This window comes from Abramis brama (assembly GCF_963993115.1).
Source record: "Abramis brama genome assembly, chromosome: 15".
NCBI classification, from domain to species: Eukaryota; Metazoa; Chordata; class Actinopteri; order Cypriniformes; family Leuciscidae; genus Abramis; species Abramis brama.
In genome coordinates, this window is record NC_139977.1 from 2,841,397 (window position 1) to 2,860,189 (window position 18,793).

General features: G+C 43.8%; 1 protein-coding gene across 1 annotated transcript; it reads right to left on the reverse strand.

Moving 5' to 3' along the window:
* Positions 1-1,645: 1,645 nt before the first annotated feature.
* LOC311097890 (GTPase IMAP family member 9-like) lies at positions 1,646-17,972 on the reverse strand. The gene is made up of 3 exons (XM_084137861.1): positions 17,847-17,972; positions 17,712-17,768; positions 1,646-2,829 (listed from the first exon to the last, which is right to left on the reverse strand). The coding sequence occupies exons 1-3, from the start codon at positions 17,857-17,859 to the stop codon at positions 1,997-1,999; spliced, it is 903 nt and encodes a 300-aa protein (XP_083993987.1). The 5' UTR covers positions 17,860-17,972; the 3' UTR covers positions 1,646-1,996.
* Between the last annotated feature and the right edge of the window lie 821 nt (positions 17,973-18,793).

The following is an 18,793-nucleotide window of genomic DNA, read 5'->3' on the forward strand; positions in this document are numbered from 1 at the left end:
AATGTTTGTGCTTTGTTTTTTGTTTGATTTAATTGTAAATATGTAAATAAAAGTATATACAGTGGGGAGAACAAGTAGGCTATTTGATACACTGCTGATTTTGCAGGTTTTCCTACTTACAAAGCATGTAGAAGTCTGTAATTTTTATCATAGGTACACTCCAACTGTGAGAGACGTAATGAGTACAGGTAATGAGTGGAGAACAGAAGGGCTTCTTAAAGAAAAACTAACAGGTCTGTGAGAGCCGGAATTCTTACTGGTTGGTAGGTGATCAAATACTTATGTCATGCAATAAAATGCAAATTACTTAAAAATCATACAATGTGATTTTCTGGATTTTTGTTTTAGATTCCGTCACTCACAGTTGAAGAGTAGCTATGATACAAATTACAGACTTCTACATGCTTTGTAAGTAGGAAAACCTGCAAAATCGGCAGTGTATCAAATACTTGTTCTCCCCACTGTATCTATTAAAATACTGATATTGGTCTAACTCCTCCCCGAACTACCCACTGCTCGGGCATTAGGGGCTTTCGCACCGGGTAGTTTTATGAATTAGCCTCCAGGTTGATTCCCCGAGATTTAATGGTTCTCCTTATATGAATGTTTTCCTGGTTGTGTTTGCAGCGCCAGCAGGAACTCTGAAGTGACGCAAGACACGCTTGTTGTTGTGACTTTTATTTTGACGTCGCTGAGAATGCCAGCGCTCTCATTCTCTGTGTTCATTAGTGTACGATCTGTCTAACAGTCGTGTCTCATACGTTATCAGACAGAACTGTTACACACAGAGAGTAGACAGTGATGAAGAGTTATTAGCGTATGCCGTGTGTCTGATGTCCAGTGTCGCTGAGCAGAAACACATAATCATGTTTCTCTTGTTCCCTTCAAAGTCGTGTTGGATTTTCTCCTCAGCGTAAAGGTTGAGAGACCCAACTATCACTGTTTTCCATGTTTGAGTAAGTTTCTGGATCAGCGAATCTATATAATGTTCCCACTAACTAATGTTCCTATGAGGATAGTTCCTATGGTGTTGGTTTAGACCGACTCTAGGGTAGGAGGGTTAGGGTTAGATTAGTTATTAGCTAAATTAGTTCCTCCAAAAGGAGTTCCTAGAACTAAAATCGTTCCCAGTACCGCCAAAATCCGGGAATTTCCGCCAATAATTCTAGGAACTATGAAAAGGTTCCTCCGGTGTGAAAGCCCTTGCTCTCTCATTGGCTGTAGGTCAACACATTTCACACAGCAGGATTTTGAATCGCTGACAGGTCCAGATATTTAGCATGCCAAATATCTCACGGCGTCGGTGACTCATCGACGTTGAATCTCTCAGATCACGTTTTTGATAATTTAATAATTAATCTTTAATAATTCTGTCTGATTGTCACTCACGTGAACGAGTACCGATTTGCCTCAGATTTGGGGCATAAGTCGGCGCCTAAAATCGTGCAGTGTGAACTCGGCATTAGATAACCCAGGTGAAACCCCCAGCACTGTACATTTTGCACATTACCTTATCTGAAACCCACTTCAGGTCTTGTAGTCTCTACTAATGAGCTGATGAGTTGAATCAGTTGTGTTAGATGAGGGAGACATACACAATGTGCAGGAGCAAGGTTGAAAAACACTATCCCTTGTAGATGTGTATAAACTGAAATGCCTCTTTATTAATTACAAAAAACACAGGAAAGTAACGTTGAAGCACAATCATTTGCTATAGGCTATGCTCATAACAATTCATAATGAACAAGAAGTCAAGCAATACAATAGCTGGAAATAGTATACCTACATTTATGTTGCAGATATGTTCAGACTTAAACTAAAATAATGAAACAAAAAGTAATAAATGATTCCCCTTTAACATAAAAAGCTTAAAATTAAAAACAAAAAGCACATACAATGTCCCAGTTTAAGAAGCAAAAACAACAGATTAACAATAGCTGAAAGTAATATAGATCTGTGTATAATTACAAGTTGAAAAAAGGTTGCTATTTCTGGGCTAATTGTTCTTTTTTTCCTTTCTGTAGTCTTTGACCTTCTTAGCAAGAGTCACACCCATTCCCACTCCAGCTGCAGCACCACCAGTAATCAAAACTGCAGGTACGACCACGGCGGCCTCTGTTACTCCCAAGACTACACCTCCTGCTATTGCTGCTCCTGTTCCTACAGCTGTTCCAACTCCTAATGCAATATCCACTGCCTTTTTTTTCATCTCTTTTCTTTTAATCATTTTCTGAGCTTCTTCAAACATTTCATTTGTGTAGTTGTTTCCTCCATTTTCCGCAATCATTCTGTCAATCTTCTCCATCAGTTCAGTGACCTGAGTGCGGTTCTCCATGTCTTCATTGTTGAATGCGTGATATCTGCCACCACAGCTGTCAGTAAGAGCCTTTTGATGCTGACATTCTCCTACATAATTTTGCAAAGGTTTACCTTTCAGCTGATCGCTGTGAGTGAACAGAATGATGGTGTAGCGCACAGCATCTTCTCCAAAGTTCTCCTGAATCAGTTTGACCGCGTCCACCTCCTCCGCTGTATATCTCACACCCAGATTGATCACCAGCAGAAACGCATGAGGACCAGGAACTGACAGGTCAACACAACGCTGTATCTGAGTCTTCATGTCTACTGCAGACATTCCTCCACAAAACCCTGGCATGTCAATTACAGAGATTATTCTTCCTCCTCGCTGAGGAAATTGTTTACTGGACTCTGTTGTAACCTCTTTAGGGGAAATTTCTGAATGAAACCTTCTCTGTCCCAGGATGGTGTTTCCTGTCACACTCTTCCCTACTCCAGTCTTACCCACCAGAATGATCCTTACCTCAGATGCTGCAAATCAACAACAATCATATTTCAAATAGGATTTGTTCATACAGGATGTGATGCATGTTGATTTTTTTTTAAAGAAGTAACTGTATTGCAATGATGTCTATTAAATATTGTTTAGTTAAACTAAATACATTAAAAAGAAAGACTTAAGTTTCAGGCATGCACAAAGTATTTGCAGTTTAATTAATATAAATAAATGCACAGTCTATCATTGTCCCAACACTAGGGTGTTTAGATGTCCCATTTTCCCTGGGACAGTTCCGTAATTCAGACCTATGATTAGTGTCCTGACTTATTATGAAAACATTTTTTGTCCCATATTTCTTCTTTCCTAAATGGATGCTTATCACAGACTCTGATGATGTTTTTTAACAGTCATCAGCATCGTAAATCCTGCAAAGATTTTATATTTGCATTAAAAATGTACATTTATAACACTATACTATGTATTATATTACATTTGCATCAAATAATTAAAAAAAGGGTGCTGTAAGGGTGTTTCTAATACAGCGGCTGAGGGAGTGACAATTATAATGGTGAGCATTTGTGGTTAAAAAGTATATAAATGTTTATTTTGTTATAAAATGTCCGCTGATTTGTCTGGATAAGACTCTTATTCCTCGGCTGGGATCGTGTCGAGACTTTGAATCTGCACTAAAACTGACATTTGGACCTTCAGCCCGTTGGACCCCATACTATCGACAGTTTTAGTTTAGTTAGAATTCTTGTCTAAGTGAACTATACTAACTAAGCATTTGTAACACTTTTCATACTTTTCATCAACATACTTTTCCTATTTCACTTAGTTTTTGTTTTTTATGCAATCATCTGAAGATAAAAGTAGACATTAAATCTCTACGGTCTCAGCAGAGGAGGATTAAACAACTCCACAAACAGCATTACCAGCTTCACTTATTACTAGCCAGTTAATAATTATTGAGAATTAACAGAGGTTTAGATGTTGAGGTTTCATTGAAAATGTTTTGTCACTATTATGGTGAATAGTGTTTCCTTTAGTTTGACTCTTGGCTTTTTATGTCAGTTTAAGGTCTTTGTAACAGTGTTTATCAAAACATTGTTGTAAACGAAGCCAGGAACATAGATGATCAGGTGATATAGTTTTCATCATTGTAAAGTAGAATGATTCACTAGTCTTGTCACTGACCAAAAGTGGTTATTTGCCAAGATTATTTAGCTGTATTCTCTTGCCACACGTCAGACATTCTGAATTCAGAATTTTAAATGCATTGTGGGTGGAAAAAACCTTTAGACACACACAGACATAAAGAATCAGCATATTAATCTCAACAATGGTGACAGTTTCATGTCGCAATGCATGCTGGGAGCCATGAGTTTTATATTATGGTGGCTCCAAGCATGCATTGCCGCATGTTACGTACACTGCTATACGTAATTTTGTTTCTTGCGTATGTTGCTGCATATACGTGTGTGTCTGTGTACTTTGTCTGTTTCAATTCTTTGAGGCTTATGTGGGTTCCGTTCTACCTGTTACTGTGTACACTGATCACAATCCGTTAGCGTTCTTATCCAGAATGTACAATCACAATCAACGTCTTATGCGTTGGTCGTTGACTGTGCAAAATTATAACTTAATCATAAAGCATAAAAAGGGTTCAGAAAATATTATTGCTGACACCTTATCTAGAGCTTAAATACTGCTTCAGGTTAAGTTTTAAGGGGGTGAGTGTTACGTACGCCGCGCTACGTAATTTTGTTTCTTGCGTATGTTGCTGCATATGTGTGTGTGTCTGTGTACTTTGTCTGTTTCAGGTGTGAAACTTGATTGGAGATTCTGCCTGTCAATCTGCTGACATTTGGAATCGCGCCACCATTTGCCTTTCGCTGTGCAGTTTATGAATGCCACTAACTTCAATGGCGACAGTCGAGAGACTCTCGGTTGGGAAAGAGTATGCACACTCAGTGAGGACGGTTTTCTCGTTGGAGAGACCAGTCTGAGAGACTGATCGATGTCTGGGGGCTCTATGATCTGGATCTGATCTGGCAGTTGGATCAGCAGTTGGATCAGCTCTCATTTGTTTGTGCCCGTGCTTGTTTGTGCTTGTGCCCTTGATACATGCTGGATGTGAATGCTAAATGTTTGTTATCATGAACTCTTCATCTCAGTCACCATCTGTGCGTCACTGTGTAGACTGGCGGGAGAAGTTGTGAGTCACATTTGCACACGTAGTTTCTCTGAAATGTATAACACACACTAGTGTTAGGAGTGGTGCTAATTATGTATGCTTTTGTCTGTTTAGTTAGTATAGGTTAGTATGGAGGACTCCGTCACCATATAGATCCAGCGGTATGAGTTTTCGTGATTTTTCCTCAATCACGAAAAGAGAGAGGAGACAGCGGAATGGGAATCAAGCTGAAGAGGAGGAGCCATGCATGACGTTAGATGAGTGTTATGCTTTGTGTGCTCGTATCAGGGAGGAGAGTGCTGCGCTCCCGGTTAATTCTGGGGAGGCAACAGCACCCAGTAGCTCGTGGACAAGGAGGAAGAAGAAGACTTCCCGTCTCCCTAATGTCCCGGAGGCCGTCCCCGTGCAGCCCGCTGTCGTCCCGGAGGTAGTCCCCGTGCAGCCCGTGGTTGTTCCGGAGATCGTCCCCATGCAGGCCGCTGTGGTTCTGGAGGTAGTCCCCGTGCAGCCTGCTGTGGTTCCAGAGGTCGTCCCCGTGCAGTCCGCTGTGGTTCCGGAGGTAGTCCCCGTACAGCCCGCTGTTGTCCCGGAGACCGTCCCCAAGCTGCTTGCCCTGACGGTACCTCTCCAGCGCCTCGCCCTGCCGCCGCCGCCCCAGAGTCTCGCCCTGCCGGCACCGCTCCAGCAGCTTGCCCTGCCAGCACCTCTCCAGCGCCTCGCCCTGCCAGCGCCGCTCAGATGTCTCGCCCTGCCGGCACCGCTCCAGCGGCTTGCCTTGCCGGCACCGCCCCAGCGCCTCGCTCTGCCAGAGCCATCCCAGTGTCTCGCCTTACTGGTTCCACCGAGGCAATCTGCCGATCCAGAGACTGTTCAGGTCACGTCTGCCGATCCAGAGACTGTTCAGGTCACGTCTGCCGAGCCAGTGTTTCCAGACAAGATAGCCACCGCCGAGCCTGTATCCCCTGACAAGATGGCCGTCGTCGAGCCTGTGTCTGTTCCTGAGTCTGAGTCTGTGTCTGTTCCTGAGCTGGTGTTTGTTTCTGAGCCGATGTTTATTCCTGAGCCAGTGTCTGTTCCTGAGCAGGTGTCCGTTCCTGTTCCTGAGCCGGTGTCTGTTCCTGAGCCGGTGTCTGTTCCTGAGCCGGTGTCTGTTCCTGAGCCGGTGTCTGTTCCTGTTCCTGAGCAGGTGTCTGTGTCTGTTCCTGAGCCGTTGTCTGTCCCTGTTTCTGAGCCGGTGTCCGTTCCTGTTCCTGACCCTGTCCCTGTTCCTGAGCCGGTGTCTGTCCCTGTTCCTGAGCCGGTGTGTCCGTCTCCGCCGTGGCCGCCCGAGGGGTCGTCTCCGCCATGGCCACCCGAAGGGTCGTCTCCGCCCTGGCCGCCCGATAAACTGTCCGCTCCGCCGACAGAGGGGAGGACTTCGCCGTGGCTGCCCGATGGACTGTCTGCTCCGCCCTGGCTGCCTGATGAACTGTCTGCTCCGCCCTGGCCGCCCGATGGGTCGTCTGCTTCGCCCTGGCCACCCGACAGACTATCTGCTTCGCCCTGGCTGCCGGCTAAACCGTCACCCCCTGTTTCCATTCCCTTCCATGGACCTGGCCCCCCATCCCTCCCCCTGATCCTCCACCTGATCCTCCACTGTTCCACCTCCCTCCTGGACTCTAGTTTTGGTTGTTTTTTGTGGGTCTTGGAGCGTCTGGTAGCCGCTCCGTAGAGGGGGGGTTATGTCACAGTGTCTGGTTTATGTTTCCCCCGGTGTCCACTAGAGGTCTCTTCCCCATACTGTCACCATTCACTCTGGAACTGCATTACCCATAATCCTTTGTCTGTTCTCATCACTTGTGATTGCACTCAGCTGTTCCCTATCATATTGTTAGTGTCTGTGTATAAATACCCTGTCTGTTTTAGTCCTTGTCACGGAGTCATTGTTTTATTGTCACCAAACTTCAGAGGTCTGTGTTTCTGTCTGTTTCTTGTTTTGTTTATTTGGATTTGGATTGCTAACATGGAGTTTGAACCTTGCCTGGATGACGATGAGTTGGATTATACTTTAATAAATCACTACTGCCATACTGCTTTTGGATCTCCCTTTTTCCCGTGTGTCCCCGTGACAGATAGTCTAGTTCTTTAGTTAGAACTTTAGTTAGAGTTTTTTTTTTTTAATATTCAGTCCCCATCGAGAACGGTCACTTCATATTGCGTAGCTAATACGCAACTCCTTTCCTCGAGAAATATTGAAGCCTATATTTAAATCACAGTGCAGCTGCACAGCGAACACAGCAGAGCGTCTAGCAGGGGTGGAGCTAGACTCTCAGTACAGTGGGGGCGGAGCTTCATCATGGGGCCCTCTGCTACCAAGTCATTTTAAAATTAAAACCGTTAAAAAAACCCGTAAAATATCTGATGAATGCATATGTAATAATGTGTCACTTGTTGAGCCAAGTAAGCTTACAGTATATGTTAAATAAAACACAAAGAAAAGCCACATTTTTTGACAAGTTTGTATTGACGAACAAAGAAAACAGTTTGCCAATCAAGTAGAAATGTTTCAGAACCACGGACAGCGGTCAACATATGATTGACAGCGATGGTGCTGAACAGGCGCTCAATCAGTGCCACATTATATAATTGACATGGCACTATTATATATATTGAACACAAAGTTTGTTTACAACTCCATAGGTAGGCTACAGGTGCTACATGATAACTTAACTGGGATGAAAACTTTGAGAAAAACAGCTGATTTATAACATTCTGACGAGTGACTTATAACTAAAATATACATTTTTAAAGACGATTTTTTTTCTTACCATTTTGTTTTCTGCTTAACAATCCTCCAGAACAAATAAATCTAACAAAACTATACATATCATGGTCCCTTATTATTAAATCTTCATCCTCCTCTCCTTCATGGTGGCAAATCTGCCAACCACTTTGTCCTTGTCAATATGTATGTCCCACCCCACACAGCAAGGTGAGATTTGCCAGTCTGGCTTCATCCATGCACGAACGCAAGTATGTCTTAATGAGCCGCAGACGGCTGAAACTTCGTTCGGCACTGGCGCTGCTGATGGGAAGGGTTTTATAAATTCTGTGGAGAATGGTCAGGTGTGGGTAGACTCTATCCATGTCGTTGGCAATGAGGAATGGCAGGACGGCGTCGGTGGTGAGATCCATCTTTAACTCAGAATACAATGCACGAAAAGAGCGAAACTCCTCCACTGCGTCTTCTGGCTTGGGCATGTCTTCTGAGTAGAACCGGGCCAGCTCAAGCATTTTCTCCTCAGCATCAGGGTGCTCAAACCGCTTTGGGCAGAGTACTAACAGTTTGGCCATTTTTTTGAAGCCTAAAAATCGACTTTCAAACTGCCCAACAAAAACATAGAGAATGTAAAAATAAATATCCGTTCTGAAGCGGCGTCTGCTGTCCTCGATCTGGTCATCCTCTGCGTCCTCATCAAAATGCCTTTTTCTTTTGCGAACCCTCTGCTCCGCAAACTCGGTGGCTGCGTCGCTTTCTCTGGCCATATTTCTTGCTGTGTTCTCCATACTGTCAAAGGCCTCCTCTGTGCGTAACTCCCTGATCTGAGCCACAATAAGATCCACAGCAGTGTTGACATCCAGTGATTCTTTTTCGAGGTAATTCGACAGGATGTCCTCTTCAACAAATCGTTCCAAAACACCAACATGAAAATTAATTCAAATGTGCTAAGTTTTGACAGCAGGCCGTCAGCTTCAGAGGCCGCCTTGGGTGTGCTGTTGTGGTGGTGTTGGATATGGTTCAGAGCTTTGAGAATAGCTGGGAGGCTTTGTATCACCGCTTCTGTGGCCTGCTTCCTGGAGGCCCACCTTGTGTCAGAAAGGCTTTTCAGCGCAAGAATGGTTCTTTCCAGTTGCATGTTTTCCTGCTGCTCCTCCAGTATTTTAAATCTTGGAAGGCTTGAAGTTAAAAAGCAGTACAAAGTCTCAAGTGTGCCGAAAAAAACTTTTGCGCTACACAAACAACATGCAGCATCCATAAGAATCAGATTGAGGTTGTGTGTGCAGCAGTGGACATAAAATGCGTTGTCTGAGAAATTTTGCTTGACTCTGGCTTGCAGCCCCGTTAACTGCCCTGACATGGTTCTGGCACCGTCATATGCTTGTCCCCTCAGATCATTTACATTAAGACCAAGGTCCTTTGTCAGCGAATTATGCAGAAGATCATAAAATGATGCTGCACTGCCATCAGGTAACTCCTCAAATTTAATAAAGCGCTCAATGCTGCTGCCTGTTTTGGTGACATATCTGAGTGAAAGAGAAAACTGATCCATTCTCGTTATGTCTATGGTGGAATCTACGAAAACTGAGAAAAACTTTGCTGACTTTATCTCATCGATTATTGTGCTCAGTGTCTCTTTGGAAAGAGCTGCAATGAGTTAGTTTTGGGACTGGTGACTGAGGTATGTCACTCTGCTGACCGGGTTATTCATGTGCTGCTCGAGGATGGAGTCGTAGTGAGCCAGCAACTTTAGGAGCTCTAAGAAATTCCCCTCGTTAGAGTCAGGGGCTCCCAGCCCAGCATGTTCTCTGTGGCCACGAAAAGCAAGCCCCTGTCTGGCTAAAAAGAGCATGGTGTCCACCAGCCTGTGTAGGATCCTTCTGTTCTTCTCTACCTGCTCTCTCTCGGCTTTCAGAAGCTCCGCAATGACAGTGCTGTCCTGACTCAAATGAAACTTTGTCATTAGATAAGCCTTCTCTGCCTCCCGGTGAGCGCCGGACCTTTTATGCGTCTCAACCCACTCTGTCCCTTTTTTAAATGATAAAACCCCATACATGGGTCAGCCCAGGCTTTCCCAGCACTGGAAAGAGTGAATTAAGAATCAAGAATTAAGAATGTGCAGCAATTTGTACAAATAGAGAGTGTGTAGGCCTACTATATTTGTTGTAGCCATTAAATAAGAGCATTTAGTTTTATATTTGTTCAAATATTATAATGTTATTTTATTTCCCCTAGTATCGAAGTAGCTAGGTAGTCTTTTGCTGTCAGGTCAGAACAGGATTAAATCCTCACTAGCTTGTTTAATCTATACCAGTAAATCTAGGTGTGTCCCTACACTCTCGTAAACAATGACAATCATTGACAACTAGACACATTGATCAAATTCATGCTTACCCTCCAGCAGAATCTTTCCTGGATCCTTCGTTGTCCTTGGTCTTGCAAGATATACTATAATGCTCTGTCTATTACTTATAGAACTGTCTTTGTAAGCTGAAGTAAAACTTAACAGTGTTTCTCTTTATAAAATATTTAAACAAAAGATAAAAATACTGGTTACACAATGATTTATATTTGTAGCAAATCATCAAAAGGTTGCAGGTTATAATACTTCATCTTATCCAATCTCAACAGGGCAGTTCTGTATGAGTGGGAAATTACACAGGCTATTTACCTTGTAAAAATAACTTGTTCTCATCTGAGGTTATACAGCAGAGCAATATAAGCAAAAATAATCTCAGTTCAAGAGAGTTGATTTCTCCCCAGGGATGCACAGGACATCAAAATAAAAAATACAACAGCCAACAATCAAAAGGCAGTCATATATATAAGGAACTGGGTTACATTGTTCCTATGCAATTTTTTTTTTTTTCAGATGAACTAAATCATGTGACATCAACCTTCTATTGCCTCAGTCAAGGAGGCTTCTGGTGTCAACATTGTTTCCCATATATGGGCATTCTTCCGTCCTTTCCATCCTCTGCGCTTCGGGCCTCTGTGTAAGTGTGTATGTATCTGGAAGTGTATTTGTAGGTTCAAAATATCTTTCAAAATTCAAATAATTCCCTACAGACCCTCAGGTCCGGTCCCTGTCCCTTTTCTGTTGGGGATTTTTATTAATGGCTTGTCTTCTGTGAGCCTCGGGTTGCTTCCTCTGGCTCCAGTTGGGATGGAGCCAGTTGCTAATAGTGTGGCGTGTTACATTGCGTCCCCACTGTGTATTAGCTACGCAAAACGAAGTGACCGTTCTCGAAAGTGAACGTACTCGGTTACTAATGTAACCTTGGTTCCCTGAGAGTAGGGAACGAGTATTGCGTAGCCTGCCGCACTTGCAATCTGTCAGAGTTTGTCGCTTCAGTCGATTTAACCTGATTTTATGGCAGAATAATGGACTTTTATAGCCATAACCCCGCCCATTCTGGCAGGCTCTGATGTGCTATGGCGCAGAGTCGCCTGATTGGTTCGCGCGTCAGAGGCACTTCGCCATAGGGTGTGCAGTTGCCGCAGCACAGCCAATGGGAGAGCTAGATGCTATGCTGTGTTCGCTGTGCAGCTGCACTGTGTTTTAAATATAGGCTTCAATATTTCTTGAGTAAAGGAGTTTCCCCACTGCGTATTAGCTACGCAATACTCGTTCCCTACTCTCAGGGAACCAAGGTTACGTTAGTAAACAAGCACATTTTTGATTTAAGCACCATTCTCTTGCTCCTTCCTCTCCACCAGATTGTTTATTCATTTTTGCTCATACTTGTTATGTTGTACATGTTGTAAATACTCATTACTTTATTACTTTTTTATTATTATTATTTTATTCATTGCTTCATTACTACTTCACTTTATTGCAGTTGAAGAATTAAATCTTTCTCTTTTCTCTGTCTCCCCCTTTTGGTCACATACGCACACACCCACTCACCACTCTTTACGCACACACTCATTCCACACGCTCATTCATCACTCTCAGCTGTTCCTACTCTATCCCTGCAATTGCACTAATTTTCCCACACCTGTTCTCCCTTTCCTTCTAATTGTGTTTGCTTCTTCTAGTCCTCTTTTCCCCTGTCTTGTCGCCAGATTATTTAATGTTTTCTACATTAAAGATCTCAGCGCTCTTACCTTTCGTTCCTGTTCTGTCCTGTTCTGTCCTGTCCTGTCCTGTCCTGTCCTGTTCTGTCCTGTCCTGTCCTGTCCTGTTCTGTCCTGTCTTGCTGGATGTTAATCAGCTGCAGGTATTTCTCTGTGAATGCTGTTGCTCGCACTCTGATCTCTATCCAGCTAAACCTGTTACAGAGATCCAGACCAGCGCCAGTATCCAGCCGCCCTCTATCCTCTGATCTCCCGTGAGAACCGAAACCAGCAGTTTTCTTCCCGGGACCTCCAGCCGCTTCCTACATTAAGCTGTCCAAGAGGAGGATTTACGTTGTTTCATTACAAGTCCAGTCTGCTGGCAGTTTCTGTTCAACATTTTATATTATCTGAAGATTTCTGTTCTTTACTGATTTACCTGTGGACGGCTTCCTGATTTCATTAAAGACTGTATATTGTCGCATAACGCTTTTGGGTCCTCTCTCTCACATCCACCTGACAGAATAATCTGGCCAAGCATGGACCCAGCGAGTGGCAATCCGTTCCAGTCTGCTGTGAAGCTCCAGGGCACTATGCTGGGCAGGCATGAGAAGGAGTTATCTGCCGCGAGACAAGCTGTTGAATCCCTGGCCGCCCAAGTGTCGGATCTTTCCCTGCAGCTCCATCATCTTTGCCGTGATCCTCCCGTCTCTCCAGATTTCCGTGATTCACCCGAACCACGAATTAACAACCCTCTTTGCTATTTGGGTGAGCCCACTCAATGCTGCTCCTTCATAACCCAATGCGAGGTTGTGTTTTCTCTGCAGCCCTCTACATATGCCAAGGATCGAGCCAAGGTGGCCTATGTTATCTCTCTCCTCGCTGGGCGAGCTCGCGAGTGGGGAGCAGCCAACTGGGAAGCAGAGGTAGACTGCATCTTCAATTTTTGTCTGTTCAAGGAGGAAATGATTTGTGTCTTTGACCGTTCATCCCATGGGGAGGAAGCGCCTCGTTTGCTTTCGACTCTTCGCCAGGCAAGACGTTCCGCCGCGGACTTTGCAATCGAGTTTCGCACCCTGTCCACAACTTGCGGCTGGAACAAACCTGCGCTGGTGGCTCGATTCCTGGAGGGACTCAACCCTGAGCTCAAGGACAAGATCTTCACTCGTGAGGTACCGACTCGTCTCGACCCCTTAATTGACCTGGCTATCCGTGTGGAGAAGCGCTTCGATTTGCATCAACAAGCCCGCAACCTGGAATCCACGCTGCTCTGTGCTCTTTCCGCTGCCTCTTCTCCGCCCTCCACCGGTCCTGAGCCCGAGCCGATGCAGCTCGGTGGATTACGCATCTCTGCCAAGGAACGCGAGTAGAGAATTTCCAACCGTCTCTGCATGTACTGTGCATCGGCTGATCACGTCACGGTTTGTACGGTAAAAGCCAGAGCTCGTCAGTAGGCGGAGGGTTACTGGCGAGCGCAACTTCTTTGATCTCTCCATCAAAGTCCTGTACCACTCTTTCTGTTTTTCTCCACTGGCCCGGCTCTTCAGTCTCCTGCACAGCCTTGATAGATTCGGGGACGGAGGGAAATTTTGTCGATGAAGCATGGACCCTTGAGCAAGGTATTCCCCTCATAGACTTAAAAGACTCCACTCCTCTTTTTGCTCTAGATGGCAGTTCCCTTCCTGGGATACAGAAGGAGACAGCTCCCCTGTCTCTCACTGTTTCAGGGAACCATAGAGAGACTATTTCCTTTTTAATATTTCATTCTCCCTTCTATCCAGTGGTTTTAGGACACCCCTGGTTAGTTCAACATGACCCCCAGATCAATTGGTCTAATGGCACTATTTTGTCTTGGAATCTGTCTTGTCATGTTGAATGTCTTGCCTCTGCTGTCCCTCCTGTATCCTCTGTCCCTGTTTTTCAGGAGGAGCCAGGTGATTTGTCTGGAGTTCCTGAGGAGTATCACGATTTGCGAGAGGTCTTCAGCCGTTCCCGGGCCACTTCTCTCCCCCCTCATCGGCAATACGAATGCAGTATAGACCTTCTTCCGGGCACCATGCCCCCGCGGGGAAGGCTATATTCCTTGTCTGCCCCTGAACGCGAAGCACTCAAGAATTACCTCTCCGATTCCCTTAACGCCGGTACTATTGTCCCCTCTTCGTCTCCCGCCGGTGCGGGATTCTTTTTTGTTAAGAAGAAGGACGGCTCTTTGCGTCCCTGCATAGACTATCGTGGGTTGAATGACATCACTGTTAAGAATCGCTACCCATTGCCACTGATGTCATCAGCCTTCAAAGTCTTGCAGGGAGCAAAGATCTTCACTAAGCTCGATCTCCGCAATGCCTATCATCTCGTTCGTATTAAGGAGGGGGCAAGTGGAAGACCTCTTTCAATACGCCCCTAGGTCACTTTGAATACCGGGTCCTTCCGTTCGTTCTGGTCAACGCCCCCGCCGTCTTTCAAGCCCTCGTTAATGACATACTTCGGGACATGCTCAATATTTTTGTTTTCGTTTATCTAGATGACATTTTGATTTTCTCACCCTCTCTTCAGGTTCATGTCCAGCATATCTGTCGCATTCTGCAGCGGTTACTGGAGAATCGTCTCTATGTTAAGGCAGAGAAGTGTTCCTTTCACACGCCCTCGGTTACATTCCTCAGTTCGGTCATTTCGGCGGAGGGGATAAGTATGGATCCTGCTAAGGTCCAGGCCGTTATCAATTGGCCCGTTCCCGATTCTTGTGTCGCGCTCCAACGGTTCCTCGGCTTTGCCAACTTTTACCGTCACTTTATACGCAATTTTAGTCAAGTTGCCGCTCCTCTTACCGTTTAGCTTTAAATGAATGGCGTCAATGGTTAGAGGGAGCCCCTGTTCCCTTCACTGTTTGAACGGATCATAGAAATTTAGAATATATCAGTTCCGCCAAGAGATTGAACGCACGTCAAGCCTGCTGGGCACTGTTTTTTACGCGCTTCGACTTGCTAAGAATGTTAAACCTGATGCGCTCTCTCGCATTTTCGACTCCTCAGCCACCACCTCAACCCAGGAGGAGATTATTTCCCCTGGACGTGTTGTGGGCGCGACGGTCTGGGGAATCAAGAAGCTGGTTAAGCGTATTCTCTCTCTTGCGTCGCCGTCCCTTGCAACTGCCCTAAGGACCTCCTCTTTGTTCCTGTCTCAGCGCGCTTAGCTGTCCTCCAGTGGGGACAATTTTCTAAATTGGTTGCCCATCCCAGCGTGTGGGACACTTTCGCTTCGATCCGTCAACGTTTCTGGTGGCCCACTCTTGAACGCGACACGCGACGTTTTATTGCCTCTTGCGTCATTTGCGCTCAGACTAATGCTGGCAATTCACCCCCTGCTGGTTTGCTTCGACCCTTGCCCATTCCCACTCGTCCGTGGTCCCATATCACCCTCGATTTTATCACCGGACTTCCCGCTTCGGCTGGTAACACTGTCATCCTTACCGTCGTTGACCGTTTTTCTAAATCCGCACATTTCATTCCGCTCGCTAAACTCCCTTCCGCCAAAGAGACCGCCCAAGTCATAGTCGATCATGTTTTTAAACTTCATGGTCTCCTCTCCGATATCGTCTCGGATAGGGGACCGCAGTTCGCCTCACAGTTTTGGAAGGAATTCTGCCATTTGATCGGGGCTTCTGCTAGCCTTTCCTCTGGTTTTCACCCACAGGCCGAACGGGCCAATCAAATTGTCGGTCGCATCCTCCGCAGTCTCGCCCATCGCAATCCTGCATCCTGGTCCGAGCAACTCTCCTGGGAAGAATATGCGCACAATTCTCTCCCATCTTCTGCCACAGGTCTTTCGCCTTTTCACTGCTGCCTGGGTTACAAACCCCCTTTGTTCTCGTCCCAGGACTCGGAATCAAATGTCCCGTCGGTGCAGGCATTTATCAGCCTTTGCAAGCGTACATGGAGGAGGGTGAGATCTGCTCTCTGTCGGTCTAGAAAAGACTGTCGGGGGGGGGGGTACTGTCATGATCCTGGCATCTTCCTTTCTCTGTCTCCCCCTTTTGGTCACATACGCACACACCCACTCACCACTCTTTACGCACACACTCATTCCACACGCTCATTCATCACTCTCAGCTGTTCCTACTCTATCCCTGCAATTGCGCTAATTTTCCCACACCTGTTCTCCCTTTCCTTCTAATTGTGTTTGCTTCTTCTAGTCCTCTTTTCCCATCTTGTCGCCAGATTATTCAATGTTATCTACATGAAAGATCTCAGCGCTCTTACCTCTCGTTCCTGTCCTGTCCTTTCTTGTCCTGTCTTGCTGGATGTTAATCAGCTGCAGGTATTTCTCTGTGAATGCTGTTGCTCGCACTCTGATCTCTATCCAGCTAAATCTGTTACAGAGATCCAGACCAGCGCCAGTATCCAGCCGCCCTCTATCCTCTGATCTCTCATGAGAACTGAAATCAGCAGTTTTCTTCCCGGGACCTCCAGCCGCTTCCTACATTAAGCTGTCCAAAAGGGGGATTTACGTTGTTTCATTACAAGTCCAGTCTGCTGGCAGTTTCTGTTCAACATTTTATATTATCTGAAGATTTCTGTTCTTTACTGATTTACCTGTGGATGGCTTCCTGATTTCATTAAAGACTGTATATTGCTGCATATCGCTTTTGGGTCCTCTCTCTCACATCCACCTGACAGGTTGTTGTCTGTTCCTTTTCTTTTGCAATTCCCGTTACTGTCTTGACACACACATGCAAAACTTTTATATCTAATAATATTCCTAGACAAATATCATCTAATTAAAGAGGGACGTAATACCGCATGATGCATTGTCACTATTGTTGAGATTCATATGCTGATTCTTGATGTCTGTGTGTGTCTAAAATATATATATATAATTTCCCCACAATGTATTTAAAATCTAAATTTTGAATGTCTGATCTGTAGTAAGTAAAAGTTTTTGGTCAGGAATGAGATTAATTATTCCACTTTATGATGATGAAAAATATATCACCTGATCATATTTGTTTCTGACTTCCTTTGCAACATCATCTGTTTTGGTAAACACCTTTACAAAGACCACAAACTCAGATAAAAAGTACTGATGGGCGATTTCAAAACACGCTCCATGAAGCTTCAAAGCTTTAAAAATCTGTGGCTCGAAGCACGTACCAAACTGCCAAAGTCACATGATTTCCGTGAATTTTGAAATGAGAATTACAATAATATATCACTAATATATTTAAGGGAACACTAACAAAAACACTTTAGGAAAATCAATATATGTACGATAAGTAATCTGTGTGTGTGTCCTAAACTTAAAGTCCTTAAAGAAATACAATACATGGTTTTTGTTACTTTAAAAACTGATAATTCTTTGTTCTTCAATAACATTCTTGCAAAATTGATTGTGGTTCTTTTTTCAGCAAATTACCTCTCATTGTTACATCTATCCCCAGCTAGGGTAACAACTCACCCAAATACTGGGGTTGTAACAATGGGACTCACATAATCTGTGATCATGTTGTATATGTCCAAGTGAGTTATTTTTAGTAGACAAATGTGGCTACAATGTATCAAATTTTGAGAGATATAGAAAAAACAACCACTGAATTAACGATGCTCAAACAAAAGGTGTTACTGTCATCCCTGATCTCCCTTAAATATATGGAAATATATTTTCATTCCCTAAGAGATGTCTTTACATTGTTGAACTGTCAGTGAACTTTTGACTGATAATTAGAAATTAGAATCAAATACAACCTTTTAATGAAATTCATAAATGTTATACAAAGTCTATCTATATCTTATTGTAAAAAATATTATACAATGAAAGCCTGACAACATTGAAACCTCTTATAATCGTTACACTTGTTAGTATCACTTTCAGAAAAAAAAAAATTATGGGAAAATTAAGTCACTTACTCAGTGGGACATTTGAGTTATAGAACATTCTGGAATGGTCTCTTGACAGTAATTCCTCTGTGGAAAAAAAAAATCATGTTGTTTAAATTTGATATTTTTTTAATGTTATTTAAAAAATGTCAATGAATTACTTACCCGTATCACTCATTTCTGAATTTTTCTGGATATTTCTTAGTTGTGAATGTTTTTCTTAAGCTTCACTGTAAATGTTGATCAGTCAGTTGATCTGCCCTGTCTTACTGTTGATGGTCTAGTTTTGTTAAAACAACCGGAAAGAACAGAGGTTGCTTTCTTAATGTCTATAAAAGGAGATATGGTAAGAATCAGCCAATCATGATTGAACTGAAACTGAAAATGTTAATGTGTCAAGGTAAACCCATTGTTAGCGTTTAGCAGAGGTGGGTAGAGTATCCAAAAACTGTACTCAAGTAAAAGTACAAGTACTTATAGAAATATTTACTCAAAGTAAAAGTAAAAGTAATAATCTTAATAGTTACTTGAGTAAGAGTAAAAAAGTATACAATAAAAAAACTACTCAAGTAGCGAGTTAGTTACTTCGGATCATATAGGCCTCCCTCTCTCTCTCTCTCTCTCTCTCTCTCTCTCTCTCTCTCTCTCTCTCTATATATATATATATATATATATGAAGACTTCATGATGCAAAAGCCTCTGAGTGCCATCTGACATTTTCTTCTTAAACAAGCATTTTTATCAAGCTTGTATATTTAAGTTCACTAATTTCACTTTAAAGGTGCAATGTGCAACATTCCATGTTAAAAATACCCGTTTTTCGAACCCATACATGCTTAAACAATTGCCTGATGGGCTGAATGAGCCCTTCTCTGATCACTGCGATTGCCTCTATAATCCTGTACAGTAAAATAAATAAGAGGGATTCGGGACGGAATTTGAGACTGGGCGTGACGTCATGCGCGTTCACGCTCACCTGGTAATGTCTGGCAGGTTTGAAGACAACTCGAGCGACAAAACTTTAGTCAACTTTCGACAAAAGTAAAAGATGGATTCAAAGAAACCGGCTTGTAGTTCATTCCGAACCCCAACTTTTCACTGAGTTTGACCAG